Source organism: Sardina pilchardus, chromosome 1, assembly GCF_963854185.1.
Source record: "Sardina pilchardus chromosome 1, fSarPil1.1, whole genome shotgun sequence".
Taxonomy (NCBI): Eukaryota; Metazoa; Chordata; class Actinopteri; order Clupeiformes; family Clupeidae; genus Sardina; species Sardina pilchardus.
Window position 1 is genome coordinate 43,136,081 of NC_084994.1, and position 17,239 is coordinate 43,153,319.

Sequence of the window (17,239 nt, forward strand, 5' to 3'; positions counted from 1 at the left end):
GGCGCCGGGATGAACTGGCCCGACTCAAAATTGAGTTGGAGAGCCAAAGCAGGGTCCAGCAACCTGTCCAGGCAACCCAGGACCCTCCTAATGACAAGGCATCTAGAGGGGACAGTGTGGAGATAGATGTGGAGAAGGAGAGAGCACTGGAACAGGAGAGAAAGCAGGAGGAGAGAGTGACCCGTCTGATGGAGATCAGACGGCAAAATCTGCAGTGGAGATTTCAGGCAGAGAAGGTTAGACAGGCAGAACTAAACAGAAGCACCATTGAGTGTGTGTAGTCTAAAGGCCTGTTCAGTTGTTAACGTGTGTTCTGTTGATCTTTACAGCTCCGTAAGGAACTGGCTGCTGTTACGGTCCTTGAAATCAGGACGGGCATAGTCTGTAAGTGTGAACAAATGCCACACTAATGAAAGCTATTTCTTATCATGGATCTAACATTGCTATGGCACAAAGCTGGAGAGATATGTTGGATGTAGACACAAGAAAACCAGAGCATGACCTATGCTTTCATTGTGTTTTAGTGATCAGTCAGGGTGTCAATGGGACCTCCAATTATGTCATCTGGAAGGGCCTTCGTAATATCATCTCCAACCGCAAGGTAGGCCTAAATCCATTACCCACCACCAGAGGGGTCCACTGGTTGTTGGCATGCCGGAAAAAGATGAAAATGTTTGTTTGAGACTAAAACAACAAAGTGTGAGATACTTGGGTTACTTGGTACTTGATACTAGGGGGTGCATTAAGCTCTATGTTCTTCCTAGGGTGTGATGACTACCCTGCATGAGGGACAGGACCTGCTGGTCCCTTTCAGGCCTCAAGTGATCAGGCAAGAGCACGTCCGCAATTTCCTCCGAGTAGGAAATAGGGATTTTATGAGCATCCTCAAGGTAAGAGTCCTAAAGGGAATGGCCCTGCATGACTACATGCTGGAATTATACAGTACATGTGTACGGTGGTCGGGTGTTTGTTCATGTACATTTGTTTTGGTTGAGTTGTGAATGTACTGTATGTGCATGTATTGAAGGATGTGAATGCAAGCATGGTGCACATTGAGGAGAAGGGTGTGCCAGCACTCATCCTAAAGAGGAGCTCCGACCTGGTGTTTGCTCCAGGTGCACCAGAACCTGCATCCTGCAGCAATAAGTGAGTACTTTGACTGGGCTATAACCTAGCCATGACAAATCACTGTACAAACAATGGAAATCAAACAAAAGCTCTGGTGTGAGGGACTAACTACTAATCTGATAAATGATAGTTGTTCAATTCACTGACCAAAAATAGCCTCATCACTTTAATCCAAGCCATGTCTTCTATGGTCCTGTCTTTGTCTGTGCATTGCATAAAATCTGCTGCCTTTATCAGGTTCTTGGTGAAGTCGGGAACACCTGACAAAATTCTCCAGTTCCTGCTCTTCTCAATGACCCTGAACACTCCAGATGACCAGATGGGTAAGTCACTTCATGTGTGAGGGCAACTGGTGTGAAACTCAAATATACCATTTACATTGCAGATGGCTGAAATTGCTCTGTTTTTTTATGTGATAAAAATGTAGTTTATAGAGTGATTATGATCATTGTTTTGCTGTATTTTTCTGCAGATCCATTTGTGTGCAGTTTCCTGCTCACATATCATGTGTTCATGACATCTGAAGAGTTGTGCTCCGCCCTGCTGAACTAATATCCTTCCAAAACAACTGCCACTGACTGACCATTGTTTTTAGTAACAGAAATAGTTTAGACAGAAATTGCTATACTATAAAAATGTCCCTATATGGTTTAGGTTTTCTGTGTTTCTGAGAGGAAAGCAAAGACAGTTTTGGTTGAGTCAGAGGTCACACTTCCTTAACGATCGTTTCACTCTCAATTTTGAGCAATCAGTGGACACTGGGCTGGTGCAGGTCAAAGAGAGAGTAGTGACGCTGGTCATCCAGTGGGTGGCACTGTATGGCCTTCTCCTGCTGGACAACCCTGCAGTGGTTCTCTTCTTCGAGGTAATGTTTGTTTGACCCAGTGAGTGTGTGTAATCCCAAACAGTGTGTTGTGAGGGTGTGTCGTGTGAGAGATTCCAAGTGACAAGTTTTTTTTCTTTCTCCTTAATAACCATTAACAATTTGCCCAAAAGTGCAGATTATTAAGTTAGATTTCATTAAATCACTTCTATTCTGAACATGTATGCCTTTATTTGCTATTTGCATCATTTGCTTTTGTGCTCTCTTAAAACAGAAGCTGTCAAGACAGGTGAAGGGCTATGCACATCTCCGCATGCTGAGAGACTACATCAGGGCAAGGAGACCCATTTTGTGAGTAATACACACACACACACACACACACACACACACACACACACACACACACACACACACACACACACACACACACACACACACACACACACACACACACACACAGTTGGAAACCTTAAGGAAGTGGTTGGCTCCTCTGTCTGTGTCCCATGCATATGGCGCATGACAAAAATTGCAATATCAGCGTGCCATGCAGGGATATCATGTGCCTCGACAACCAACGATACACATCTTCGATGCACGCACATGTGCACGCAGATGTGCATACCACTTCCTTTAGCCCCTGAAAGATGTGCAATAGTGATAATATAGATATAATCATATCTTCAATGCTTTTTCCAGGCTGAACAATGGACAATGGATGAAGAATCAGCCCTCAAATAGGGTAAGTGAAAAACTCACAATATTCTAAAATGTATTAAACTACCTTTTAGTCTTCTTACATAAAGTACATTTCACTTCATTGTGTAAAGTAGATCATTATGACATCTGCCCTGTAATGATCATTGATTCATGATGTCTCTCAGGGACTTGTGTTTAATCGGCCTCTGGTTTGGAACATAAACCAAAGAACCCAGCCAATCAGGATAAAGGACAAAGGTGTGTAGCGTTTTTTTTTTTATTCCTGACCACTGAACTGACTGATTGCAACTCCTCTGTGTAAAAAGTTAACTATGTTGCTCCCATGACATGGTTAAAAAGTAGATCAATTAAATGGATCAGACCATCACCTTAGAGACTCTTCTTTGCAGTGCTGGTGAATGTCTACAGTCAGGACCACAGCTTTGTGTCTGTGACGATGCCCCTCCACGCCTCTGTCGAGGACGTCATGACATCCTTGAAAGCCCCAGCAGGAGACAGCTTGCTAGTGAGGGTGCAGTCCTCTGGAGGTGAGACCAACACTCAAACACTTTGTTGAAGAGGGACGAGTTGTGTTACCTCTCTTTCCACCTGATCTGGAGCTAGGAACAAGTAACAAGTAACCAAACGGTTTATTGAAGAGGTTTGTTAGTTACTGAGTTTTGAATGTATTATATCTCACTCCAGCGAGGGAGCAGCTCAAGATGGATGCCAGGGCCGTCTCCTTTCTGAGCATCAATGAGAGGCTGTTCCTCTGCTCTGCCAGCCAGGCTGCTGAGCTGGTGAGTGCCCTCTGAATCTACACTCATTTATACAGACACACTGTTGGAATCTACGGACTACGGAGTTTGAGGGAGCCCTGGCAGTGTTGAGATTTATACAAAAGACAAAGAACAGCAATGGTGCTAGTCCTGCAAGTGTATTGTATTCAGAGAGCTAAAGTGTGTGTGTGTGTGATCTTCACAGACGCCCCTGCAGGTACAGCTCGGCCCAAAGGCAAACACAAACGCAGTGGAGAACATGAGTGCCAAGGCCTTGGCAGTCCAGCTCACCAGCTATGACTGGGAGCTCTTTAATGCCATGCATGAGGTGAGAAACTTAGGGGAACTATAGGGAGGGGAGAACCATAGGGGATCTCGAGGGGAGAACCATAGGGGAACTAGAGGGGAGAACCATAGGGGAACTGCAGAGGGGAGGGGAGGGAGGGCAAGAGTTCTGTCTGTGAACTATAAGAGGTTGACTTTGTTTTTCATGTCACCATCTATACTTTACTTATCCCTTGGTAACCCAAAGAGCACATCATATAGTCACTAAACTGTTTAGCAACCATTACGTATTTAGAATGTTGACTCTTTTATTGGTCCATTTACACCAACTACCAACTCCATTCTCTTGTCCTTCCCTTTCTACCATGTCCATCCAACTAGACGGAGCTACTCTATTACGTGTTGGGGACAAAAAAATTCCCCAACAGCCCAACAGCTAACTTGGAGCGCTTCATACGCCGCTTCAATGTGGTGGTGTACTGGGTGGCCACAGAGATCTGTCTGTGTGCAGAGCTCTCCAAGCGAGCGCGGCTGATGAGGAAGTTCATCCAGATGGCCTCCATGTGAGTTTGACCGGACACTATGGAGAAGGAACAGTTTCCTTCACAGTTTATTTTAGAGATCCATAATGAAAATTCTAACATGGTCACTTGCCCTTCACAGCTTGCTTTGTGAGATTTTGCTGTTCCAAATGTGTGTTTAGCTTACGTGGTAGTAGATGCATGATCCTTGGTTTCTCCTCTTTTCAGCCTATATCGTGAAAAAAATATTAACTCATTCATGGCTGTAATGTATGGCCTGACAAACAGTGCAGTGTCCAGACTGCACAACACCTGGAAGGTATAGTTGGGGGCCAAGCAGCGAAGCTGCGAGGACCCCATTGTGTTACTCTGTTTTCTTATTAGGGCCCGAGCACCGAGGTGCGGCCGCTGTAGCAGCGGCTGCACCGTAGGTGCAAGGCCCTATTGTTTTTGCTCAGATTATTATTATTAGGGCCCGAGCACCGAGGTGCGGCCACTGAAAGTGGCTGCACCGTAGGTGCAAGGCCCTATTGTTTTTGATCAGATTATTATTATTATTATTAGGGCCCGAGCACCGAGGTGCGGCCACTGAAAGTGGCTGCACCGTAGGTGCAAGGCCCTATTGTTTTTGCTCAGATTATTATTATTCTTATTAGGGCCCGAGCACCGAGGTGCGGCCACTGAAAGTGGCTGCACCGTAGGTGCAAGGCCCTATTGTTTCTGCTCAGATTATTATTAGGGCCCGAGCACCGAGGTGCGGCCACTGAAAGTGGCTGCACCGTAGGTGCAAGGCCCTATTGTTTTTGCTCAGATTATTATTATTATTATTATTATTTTTCTTCTTCTTCCGTCTTACCTGTTTTTTTTTTTTCACCAACTTGGCATGCTCTAAAACTCTTGTAATTTCGCAGCCATTTGTAGAATTGCAATCGAAACTCAGAGACAGAGCTTTGGCCTAGGGTGTGGCTCAGGGACTCTATAGCGCCACCTAGCGCGGTTTCTGTTGTGTTTGACACATACATGCACGAAAATGAACCAAATTCGGTGGACATGTGTGTTGTATTAATCTGAACAATTTTTACATTTACACTCTATAGTAAATATTCGAAGAATTTGAGTTATGGTTATGATTATGAATTTTGCACATCATGTATTTTGAAACACTTCTCCTAGACGGTTTATCGAAATCATGTCCTTTTAGCAGTAAAATGATCTTGAGGGGTTGCCCAAGAGAAATTGCGACCAGATTTTTGAATTTCAAAAGTATATTGAAATGGCGAAGGTTTGAATCTAGGTGTCTTATAAAAGAAACAAAAAGTTGGTGTTATAGGCAGAAAACAGTGACTAATTTGGATGAAATTTGATGGAGTATTAGTTAGTGTGTTTGTAGTGACAGTCATATACAAAGTTTTGAATTTGGTGTTGTTTGTGATTTTTAAAAGCGCATTAATGATTGTGGTGGACACAGTTTTAGCTAAAATATGTTGAAGCGAGTTGATGAATAATAATAATCATATTAACCTATGCTGCAATTTTGACTTTAACCACATTAACAGAAAGTGAGTTATTTAGGTTTTCATATGAGGATGGCTCTGTGTTACTATCCTTCCTCATCCGCGCCTTCATGTTGGTCCTGTTACACACACAGAACCACATGTAACCGCACACACATTACACACGCGCAAGCTTTCCAGAGAGTTACGCACACACACGGCCTCCCCCTTGACCCCTCTGCCTCCCTCCCTCTCTCTCTTTGTATCTTAGCCCCATGCCCCCCCCCCCTCATTTGCATACCTACCCCCCACACACTCTCTCACCCATCCCCCATGCCTCTCTGGTGGTGGTAAGAAGGCCAACAGATGATAACCCAACTTGAGGATGAGAGAAGGCACCACAATCCTGCAACTTATTTGCCATGTGTGTGTGTGACAACACCTTGGTTAATAGATCTTAAACTTTCCTTAATATTAGACAATGATTAAAGAAGGCTTAAGAACGCTCTGTCGGGTTGTCTGTTGTGGTTGACACAAACATTCACAAAAATGAACCAAATTTGGTGGGCTTGTGTGTTATTGCTATCTCTAGTCAGAGACAGAGCTCTGGCCTAGGGTGTGGCTAAGGGACTCTATAGCGCCACCTAGTGCATTGCCTGTTGTGGTTGACACATACATTCACGAAAATTAACCAGATTTGATGGGCTTGTGTATTATCCCTATTGCTGGTCAGAGACTAACTCTGGCCAAAGGTGTGGCTTAGGGACTCTATAGCGCCACCTAGAGCATTGTTTGTTGTGGTTGACACAAACATTCACAAAAATGAACCAAATTTGGTGGGCTTGTGTGTTATTGCTGCCGCTAGATAAAAACAGAGCTCTGGCCTCGGGTGTGGCTTAGGGACTCTATAGCGCCACCTAGCACATTGCCTGTTGTGGTTGACACGTACATTCACGAAAATTAACCAAATTTGATGGGCTTGTGTGTTATTCCTATTGCTAGTCAGAGACAGAGCTCTGGCCAAAGGTCTGACTTAGGGACTCTATAGCGCCACCTAGAGCATTGTTTGTTGTGGTTGACACAAACATTCACAAAAATGAACCACATTTGGTGGGCTTGAGTGTTATTGCTGCCGCTAGATAAAGACAGAGCTCTGGCCTCGGGTGTGGCTTAGGGGCTCCATAGCGCCACCTAGCGCATTGTCTGTTGTGGTTGACACGTACATTCACGAAAATGAACCAAATTTGGTGGGCATATGTTTTGCTATAGCTATTCAGAGACAGAGCTCTGGCCGAGGGTGTGGCTTATGGACTCTATAACGCCACCTAGTGTGTTACCTGTTGTGGTTGACATATACATTCACGAAAATGAATCAAATTTGGTGAGCTTGTGTGTTATTACTGCCGCAAGTCAGAAACAGAGCTCTGGCCTAGGGTGTGGCTTTGGGACTCTATAGCGCCACCTAGCGCATTGTCTGTTGTGGTTGATACATTCACGAAAATGAACCACATTTGGTGGGCATGTGTGTTATTGCTACCGCTAGTCAGGGATAGAGCTCTGGCCTAGGGTGTGGCTTAGGGACTCTATAGCGCCACCTAGCACATTGTCCATTATGGTTGACACATTCACGAAAATGAACCACATTTGGTGGGCATGTGTGCTATTGCTACTGCTTGACAGGGATAGAGCTCTGGCCTAGGGTGAGGCTTAGGGACTCTATAGCGCCACCTAGCACATTGTCTATTATTGTTGACACATACATACACAACAATTAGGTACGCTTGTGTGTTATTGCTGCCACTAGTCAAAGACAGAGCTCTGGCCTTGGGTGTGGCTTTGGGACTCTATAGCGCCACCTAGCTTGTTTTCTGTTGTGGTTGACACATACATTGATGAAAATTAACCAAATTTGGTGGGCATGTGTGTTGCTCATGCACATGCCCACCAACAAGTACGTGTTGCTTTGTTAGATTCCGCAAATGTCACGGATCCGCACCGCAGGTGCTCGGGCCCGCCATCGCCGCTTGCGGCTATATTTATTATTATTCTTTTTCCGTCTTACCTGTTTTTTTTTTTTCACCAACTTGGCATGCTCTAAAACTCTTGTAATTTGGCAGCCATTTGTAGAATTGCAATCGAAACTCAGAGACAGAGCTTTGGCCTAGGGCGTGGCTCAGGGACTCTATAGCGCCACCTATCACGCTGTCTGTTGTGGTTGACACATGCATTCACGAAAATGGCCCAGATTTGGTGGGCATGTGTGTTGTATTAATCTAAACAATTTTTACATTTACACTCTATAGCAAATATTCGAAGAATTTGAGTTATGGTTATGATTATGAATTTTGCACATCATGTATTTTGAAACACTTCTCCTAGACGGTTTATCGAAATCATGTCATATAAGCACTAAAATGATCTTGAGGGGTTGCCCGAGAGGAATTGCGACCAGATTTTTGAATTTCAAAAGTATATCGAAATGGCGAAGGTTTGAATTATGGTGTTTTATTGAGAAACAGGAAGTTGGTGTTATAGGCAGAAAAAAGATTATGAATTGGATGTAATTTGGCAGCTACATGTGGAATTGCTTCAGCTAGTCAGAGACAGAGCTCTGGCCTAAGGTGTGGCTTTGGGACTCTATAGCGCCACCTAGCAGCACATTATATTTTGTGGTTGACACGTACATTCACCAAAATGAACCAAATTTGGTGGACTTGTGTGTTATTGCTATGGCTAGTCAGAGACAGAGCTTTGGCAAAGGGTGTGGCGTAGGGACTCTATAGCGCCACCTAGTGCGTTGTCTGTTGTGGTTGACACAAACATTCACCAAAATGAACCAAATTTGGTGGACTTGTGTGTTATTGCTATGGCTAGTCAGAGACAGAGCTTTGGCCTAGGGCGTGGCTCAGGGACTCTATAGCGCCACCTATCACGCTGTCTGTTGTGGTTGACACATGCATTCACGAAAATGGCCCAGATTTGGTGGGCATGTGTGTTGTATTAATCTAAACAATTTTTACATTTACACTCTATTCGAAGAATTTGAGTTATGGTTATGATTATGAATTTTGCACATCATGTATTTTGAAACACTTCTCCTAGACGGTTTATCGAAATCATGTCATATAAGCACTAAAATGATCTTGAGGGGTTGCCCGAGAGGAATTGCGACCAGATTTTTGAATTTCAAAAGTATATCGAAATGGCGAAGGTTTGAATTATGGTGTTTTATTGAGAAACAGGAAGTTGGTGTTATAGGCAGAAAAAAGATTATGAATTGGATGTAATTTGGCAGCTACATGTGGAATTGCTTCAGCTAGTCAGAGACAGAGCTCTGGCCTAAGGTGTGGCTTTGGGACTCTATAGCGCCACCTAGCAGCACATTATATTTTGTGGTTGACACGTACATTCACCAAAATGAACCAAATTTGGTGGACTTGTGTGTTATTGCTATGGCTAGTCAGAGACAGAGCTTTGGCAGAGGGTGTGGCATAGGGACTCTATAGCGCCACCTAGTGCGTTGTCTGTTGTGGTTGACACAAACATTCACCAAAATTAACCAAATTTGGTGGGCTTGTGTGTTATTGCTATCGGTAGTCAGAGACAGAGCTCTGGCCTAGAGTGTGGCTTAGGGACTCTAGAGCGCCACCTAATGCATTGTCTGTTGTGGTTGACACGTACATTCACCAAAATGAACCAAATTTTATGGGCATGTGTGTTATTGCTATAGTTATTCAGAGACAGAGCTCTGGCCTCGGGTGTGGCTTAAGGACTCTATAGCGCCCCCTAGTGCATTGTCTGTTGTGGTTGACACATACATTCACAAAAATGAACCAAATTTGGTTGGCATATGTGTTATTGCTATAGCTATTCAGAGACAGCACTCTGGCCAAGGGTGTCTTCGGGACTGTATAACGCCACCTAGCGCATTGTCTGTTGTGGTTGACACACACATTCACGAAAATTAACCAAATTTGGTGGGCTTGTGCGTTATTGCTATCGATAGTCAGAGATAGAGCTCTGCCCTAGGGTGTGGCTTAGGGACTCTATAGCGCCACCTAGCGCATTGTCTGTGTACGTTCAACAAATTAACCAAATTTGGTGGGCATGTGTGTTATTGCTATAGTTATTCAGAGACAGAGCTCTGGCCTCGGGTGTGGCTTAGGGACTCTATAGCGCCACCTAGTGCATTGCCTGTTGTGGTTGACACATACATTCACAAAAATGAACCAAATTTGGTTGGCATGTGTTATTGCTATAGCTATTCAGAGACAGCACTCTGGCCAAGGGTGTCTTCGGGACTGTATAACACCACCTAGCGCATTGTCTGTTGTGGTTGACACACACATTCACGAAAATGAACCAAATTTGGTGGGCTTGTGCGTTATTGCTATCGATAGTCAGAGAGAGAGCTCTGGCCTAGGGTGTGGCTTAGGAACTCTATAGCGCCACCTAGCGTGTTGTCTTTTGTGGTTGACACATACATTCAGGAAAATTGACCAAATTTGGTGGGCATGTGTGTTGCTCATGCACATGCCCACCAACACGCACATGTTGCTTTGTTAGATTCCGAAATGTCACATGTCTCCGCACCGCAGGTGCTCGGGCCCGCCATCGCCGCTTGCTGTATAATTATCTTACCAGTAACATTTTTCACCAACTTGGCATGCTCTAAAACTCTTGCAATTTACCTGGCATATGTAGAATTGCATTTGATACTCAGACACAGAGCTGTGGCCTAGGGTGTGGCTCAGGGACTCTATAGCGCCACCTAGCACGCCGTCTACTGTGGTTGACACATACATTCACGGAAATGAACCAAATTTGGTGGACTTGTGTGTTGTATTATTCTGAACAAGTTTTACATTTAAACTATATAGTGAATCTTAGAGGAATTTGAGTTATGATTATGATTATGATTTTTGCACATCACGTATTTTGAAATACTTCTCCTAGACGGTTTATCGAAATCATGTCATATCAGCACTAAAATGATCTTGAGGGGTTGCCCGAGAGGAATTGCGACCAGATTTTTGAATTTTTGAAGTATATTGAAATGGCGAAGGTTTGAATCTAGGTGTCTTATAAAAGAAACAAAAAGTTGGTGTTATAGGCAGAAAACAGTGACTAATTTGGATGAAATTTGATGGAGTATTAGTTAGTGTGTTTGTAGTGACAGTCATATACAAATTTTTGAATTTGGTGTTGTTTGTGTTTTTTAAAAGCACATTAATGATTGTGGTGGACACAGTTTTAGCTAAAATATTTTGAAGCGAGTTGATGAATAATTATAATCATATCAACCTATGCTGCAATTTTGATTTCAACCATGTTAACAGAAAGTGAGATATTTAGGTTTATTAGGTTTTTATAGGTCTGTTTCCCTAGCCGCGCATGGTCTTGCTCCCTCACTGTGGCTCACCCACTCTACCCCTCCTTTTCTGTTTCCCTCCCCCCACAGTTCTTCCCACCCCTCCCCTCTCTCCCAGCTGGATGTCTCTCTAACCTCCCCCGCTTTCCACACAGAGACTCAGACACAGACACAGACACAGACACACACACACAGACACACACACACACACACACACACACACACACACACACACACACACACACACACACACACACACACACACACACACACAGACACACACACACACACACACACACACACACACACACAAACACACACACACACACACACACAGAGTCAAGAATGACAGTGTGATGCAAAGTAAAAGGTAAAGAAAAGATCATGTGTATAAAGATTTTACTCAGGTTAAGTCATTTTTGTGATAGAATTGGGGACTGACTAAGTCAGACCCAAGTTCTAATCCTCATAAAACTGCTTGGTTGGAATGGCATGTAATAACCAGAATACAGTAAAGTCATGTATTTTGAAACACTTGTCCTAGACGGTTTATCGAATCAAACCAAGGGTTTATCAAATCATATCATATCAGCAGTAAAATGATCTTGAGGGGTTGCCCAAGAGGAATTGTGAAGTATATTGAAATGGTGAATGTTTGAATTGGGGTGTCTTTTAAGACAGAAAAAGGCCGCAAGGGGCATTGATGGGCCCAAGCACCTGTAGTCTGTGACCCAAATTTGCTACCTCTAGACTGAGACAGAGCCCTGGCCTAGGGTGTGGCTTAGGGACTCCTGGTCACTCACTCACTCACTCACTCACACACACACACACACACACACATACTCTCACTCTCACTCTCACTCACACACACACACACACACACACACACACACTCTCCTCACTCACTCACTCACTCACTCAATCACACACACACACACACACACACACACACACACACACACACACACACACACACACACACACACACACACACACACACACACAACCCCCCCCCCCCCCCCCCTTGAGGCAGCCGTGGCCTACTGGTTAGGGCTTGGGGCTTGAAACAGGAGGGTTGCCGGTTCAATCCCCAACCAGTCCACCACTAAAGTGGTTCTTATCCTCACAAAAATGCTTGGTTGGAATAGCATGTAATAACCAGAATACAGAGACGTCAAACAATCATGACTTAGTTACGTTTTGTTTACATCAAGACACACACACATTAAAAACAGCAACAGGTTTTATGAATTCAATGATCTGAAGCAAAGATATTGATGTAAGCCTTACAGATGCATGATTTACAGTACACCATATCAACACACTGGTTATCATCTCAAATTTGGACTACAAATATGGATACAGAGATAGAGCTCTGGCCTATGGTGTGGCTTAGGGGCTCTATAGCGCCACGTAGCGCGTTGTGTACTGTGGTTGACTCATATATTCATGAAAATGAACCAAATTTAGTGGGCTTGTGTGTTATTGCTACCACTAGTCAGAGACAGAGCTCTGGCTTAGAGTGTGGCTTAGGGACTCTAGAGCGCCACCTAGCGCATTGTCTGTTGTGGTTGACACACACATTCACGAAAATGAACCAAATTTGGTGGGCTTGTGCGTTATTGCTATCGATAGTCAGAGATAGAGCTCTGGCCTGGGGTGTGGCTTAGGGACTCTATAGCGCCACCTAACGTGTTGTCTGTTGTGGTTGACACATACATTCAGGAAAATTGACCAAATTTGGTGGGCATGTGTGTTGCTCATGCACATGCCCACCAACACGTACATGTTGCTTTGTTAGATTCCGAAATGTCACAGGTCTCCGCACCGCAGGTGCTCGGGCCCGCCATCGCCGCTTGCGGCTATATTTATAGTATTTTCCTCTTACCGGACATGTTTTGCCCTTTTTCACCAACTTGACATGCTCTAAAACTCATGAAATTTTGCAGCCACCTGTGGAATTGATGCCTCTACTAAGACACAGACCTCTGGCCTAGGGTGTGGCTCAGGGAATCTATAGCGCCACCTAGCGCGCTGTCTGTTGTGGTTGACACATACATTCACGGAAATGAACCAAATTTGGTGGACATGTGTGTGGTATGAATCTGAACAAGTTTTACATTTAAACTATATAGTGAATCTTAAAAGAATTTGAGTTATGATTATGATTATGATTTTTGCACATCACATATTTTGAAACACTTCTTCTAGACGGTTTATCGAAATCATGTCATATAAGCACTAAAATGATCTTGAGGGGTTGCCCGAGAGAAATTGCGACCAGATTTTTGAATTTTTGAAGTATATTGAAATGGCGAAGGTTTGAATTATGGCGTTTTATTAAGAAACAGGAAGTTGGTGTTATAGGCAGAAAAAAGGTTAGGAATTGTATGTAATTTGGCAGCTACATGTGGAATTGCTTCTGCTAGTCAGAGACAGGGCTCTGGCCTAAGGTGTGGCTTTGGGACTCTATAGCGCCACCAAGCAGCACGTTATCTGTTTTGGTTGACACAAACATTCACGAAAATGAACCAAATTTGGTGGACTTGTGTGTTATTGCTGTGGCTAGTCAGAGACAGAGCTTTGGCCTAGGGTGTGGCATAGGGACTCTATAGCGCCACCTAGCATATAGGCTGTTGTAGTTGTCACATACATTCACGAAAATTAATCAAATGTGGTGGGCTTGTGTGTTATTGCTACCACTAGTCAGAGACAGAGCTCTGGCCTAGAGTGTGGCTTAGGGACTCTAGAGCGCCACCTAGCGCATTGTCTGTTGTGGTTGACACATACATTCACGAAAATGAACCAAATTTGGTGGGCATGTGTGTTATTGCTATTGCTAGTCAGAGACAGAGCTCTAGCCAAGGGTGTGGCTTAGGGAATCTATAGCGCCACCTAGCAGCACGTTATCTGTTGTGGTTGACACAAACATTCACGAAAATTAACCAAATTTGGTGGGCTTGTGTGTTATTGCTATTGCTAGTCAGAGACAGAGCTCTAGCCAAGGGTGTGGCTTAGGGACTCTATAGCGCCACCTAGCATATAGGCTGTTGTAGTTGTCACATACATTCACGAAAATTAATCAAATGTGGTGGACTTGTGTGTTATTGCTACCACTAGTCAGAGACAGAGCTCTGGCCTAGAGTGTGGCTTAGGGACTCTAGAGCGCCACCTAGCGCATTGTCTGTTGTGGTTGACACATACATTCACGAAAATGAACCAAATTTGGTGGGCATGTGTGTTATTGCTATTGCTAGTCAGAGACAGAGCTCTAGCCAAGGGTGTGGCTTAGGGACTCTATAGCGCCACCTAGCATATAGGCTGTTGTAGTTGTCACATACATTCACGAAAATTAATCAAATGTGGTGGGCTTGTGTGTTATTGCTACCACTAGTCAGAGACAGAGCTCTGGCCTAGAGTGTGGCTTAGGGACTCTAGAGCGCCACCTAGCGCATTGTCTGTTGTGGTTGACACATACATTCACGAAAATGAACCAAATTTGGTGGGCATGTGTGTTATTGCTATAGCTATTCAGAGACAGCGCTCTGGCCAAGGTTGTCTTAGGGACTGTATAGCGCCACCTAGTGCATTGTCTGTTGTGGTTGACACACGCATTCACGAAAATGAACCAAATTTGGTGGGCTTGTGCGTTATTGCTATCGATAGTCAGAGATAGAGCTCTGGCCTAGGGTGTGGCTTAGGGACTCTATAGCGCTACCTAGCATGTTGTCTGTTGTGGCTGACACATACATTCAGGAAACTTGACCGAATTTGGTGGGCATGTGTGTTGCTCATGCACATGCCCACCAACACGCATATGTTGTTTGTTAGATTCCGAAATCTCACAGGTCTCCGCACCGCAGGTGCTCGGGCCCGCCATCGCCGCTTGCGGCTATATTTAGGGCCCGAGCACCGAGGTGCGGCCACTGAAAGTGGCTGCACCGTAGGTGCAAGGCCCTATTGTTTTTGCTCAGATTATTATTATTATTATTCTTATTATAGTATTTTCCTCTTACCGGACATGTTTTGCCCTTTTTCACCAACTTGGCATGCTCTAAAACTCTTGAAATTTGGCAGCTACCTGTGGAATTGATGCTTCTACTCAAAGACAGAGCTCTGGCCACGGGTGTGGCTCAGGGACTCTATAGCGCCACCTAGCGCGGTTTCTGTTGTGTTTGACACATACATGCACGAAAATGGACCAAATTTGGTGGGCATATGTATTGTATTCATCTGAACAACTTTTACATTGACACTACACAGTGAATCTTACAAGAATTTGAGTTATGATTATGATTATGATTTTTGCACATCACGTATTTTGAAACACTTCTCCTAGACGGTTTATCGAAATCATGTCATATCAGCACTAAAATGATCTTGAGGGGTTGCCCGAGAGGAATTGCGACCAGATTTTTGAATTTCAAAAGTATATCGAAATGGCGAAGGTTTGAATTATGGTGTTTTATTAAGAAACAGGAAGTTGGTGTTATAGGCAGAAAAAAGGTTATGAATTGGATGTAATTTGGCAGCTACATGTGGAATTGCTTCTGCTAGTCAGAGACAGAGCTCTGGCCTAAGGTGTGGCTTTGGGACTCTATAGCGCCACCTAGCAGCACGTTATCTGTTGTGGTTGACACAAACATTCACGAAAATGAACCAAATTTGGTGGACTTTTGTGTTATTGCTATGGATAGTCAGAGACAGAACTTTGGCATAGGGTGTGGCGTAGGGACTCTATAGCGCCACCTAGTGCGTTGTCTGTTGTGGTTGACACATACATTCACGAAAATGAACCAAATTTGGTGGACTTGTGTGTTATTGCTATCGGTAGTCAGAGACAGAGCTTTGGCCTAGGGTGTGGCTTAAGGACTCTATAGCGCCACCTAGCGCATTGTCTGTTGTGGTTGACACAAACATTCACGAAAATGAACCAAATTTGGTGTGCTTGTGTGTTATTGCTATCGTTATTCAGAGACAGAGCTCTGGCCGAGGGTGTGGCTTAGGGACTCTATAGCGCCACCTAGTGTGTTACCTGTTGTGGTTGACATACATTCACGAAAATGAATCAAATTTGGTGAGCTTGTTTGTTATTACTGCCGCTAGTCAGAAACAGAGCTCTGGCTTAGGGTGTGGCTTAGGGACTATAGCGCCACCTAGCAGATTGTGTGTTGTTGACGCATACATTCAGGAAAATGAACCAAATTTGGTGGGCATGTGTGTTATTGCTATAGCTATTCAGAGACAGCGCTTTGGCCAAGGGTGTCTTAGAGACTGTATAGCGCCACCTAGCGCATTGTCTGTTGTGGTTGACACACTCATTCACGAAAATGAACCAAATTTGGTGGGCTTGTGCGTTATTGCTATCGATAGTCACAGATAGAGCTCTGGCCTAGGGTGTGGCTTAGGGACTCTATAGCGCCACCTAGCGTGTTGTCTGTTGTGGTTGACACATACATTCAGGAAAATTGACCAAATTTGGTGGGCATGTGTGTTGCTCATGCACATGCCCACCAACACGCACATGTTGCTTTGTTAGATTCCGAAATTTCACAGGTCTCCGCACCGCAGGTGCTCGGGCCCGCCATCGCCGCTTGCGGCTATATTTAGGGCCCGAGCACCGAGGTGCGGCCGCTGTAGCAGCGGCTGCACCGTAGGTGCAAGGCCCTATTGCTTCTGCTCAGATTATTATTATTATTATGTCTGTGGAATCTTCTTACAGGTCATGTTTGGCCTTTTTTCACCAACTTGGCATGCTCTAAAACTCTTGAAATTTGGCAGTAGGATGTGGAATTGGTAACGCTACTCAGACACAGAGCTTTGGCCAAGGGTGTGGCTCAGGGACTCTATAGCGCCACCTACCGCGCTGTCTGTTGTGGTTGACACGTGCATGCACGAAAATGGCCCAAATTTGGTAGGCAGATGTGTTGCATGAATCTGAACAACTTTCACATTTACACTACATAGTGAATCTTAAACAAATTTGAGTTATGATTATGATTATGATTTTTGCACATCATGTATTTTGAAACACTTCTCCTAGACGGTTTATCGAAATCATGTCATATCAGCACTAAAATGATCTTGAGGGGTTGCCCGAGAGGAATTGCGAACAGATTTTTGAATTTCAAAAGTATATCGAA

At 44.2% G+C, this 17,239-nt stretch overlaps 1 protein-coding gene across 1 annotated transcript in view; it reads left to right on the forward strand.

Annotated features, from left to right (window-relative positions):
* Positions 1-3,745: 3,745 nt before the first annotated feature.
* The window catches only part of LOC134079139 (rap guanine nucleotide exchange factor 3-like), a 58,254-nt gene continuing 44,760 nt past the window's right edge, over positions 3,746-17,239 (forward strand). Inside the window, exons 1-3 of the mRNA XM_062535325.1 lie at positions 3,746-3,754; positions 4,093-4,274; positions 4,461-4,551. Of these exons, the coding sequence (XP_062391309.1) occupies positions 3,746-3,754; positions 4,093-4,274; positions 4,461-4,551 (282 nt within the window). The remainder of the gene's footprint in view (positions 3,755-4,092; positions 4,275-4,460; positions 4,552-17,239) is intronic.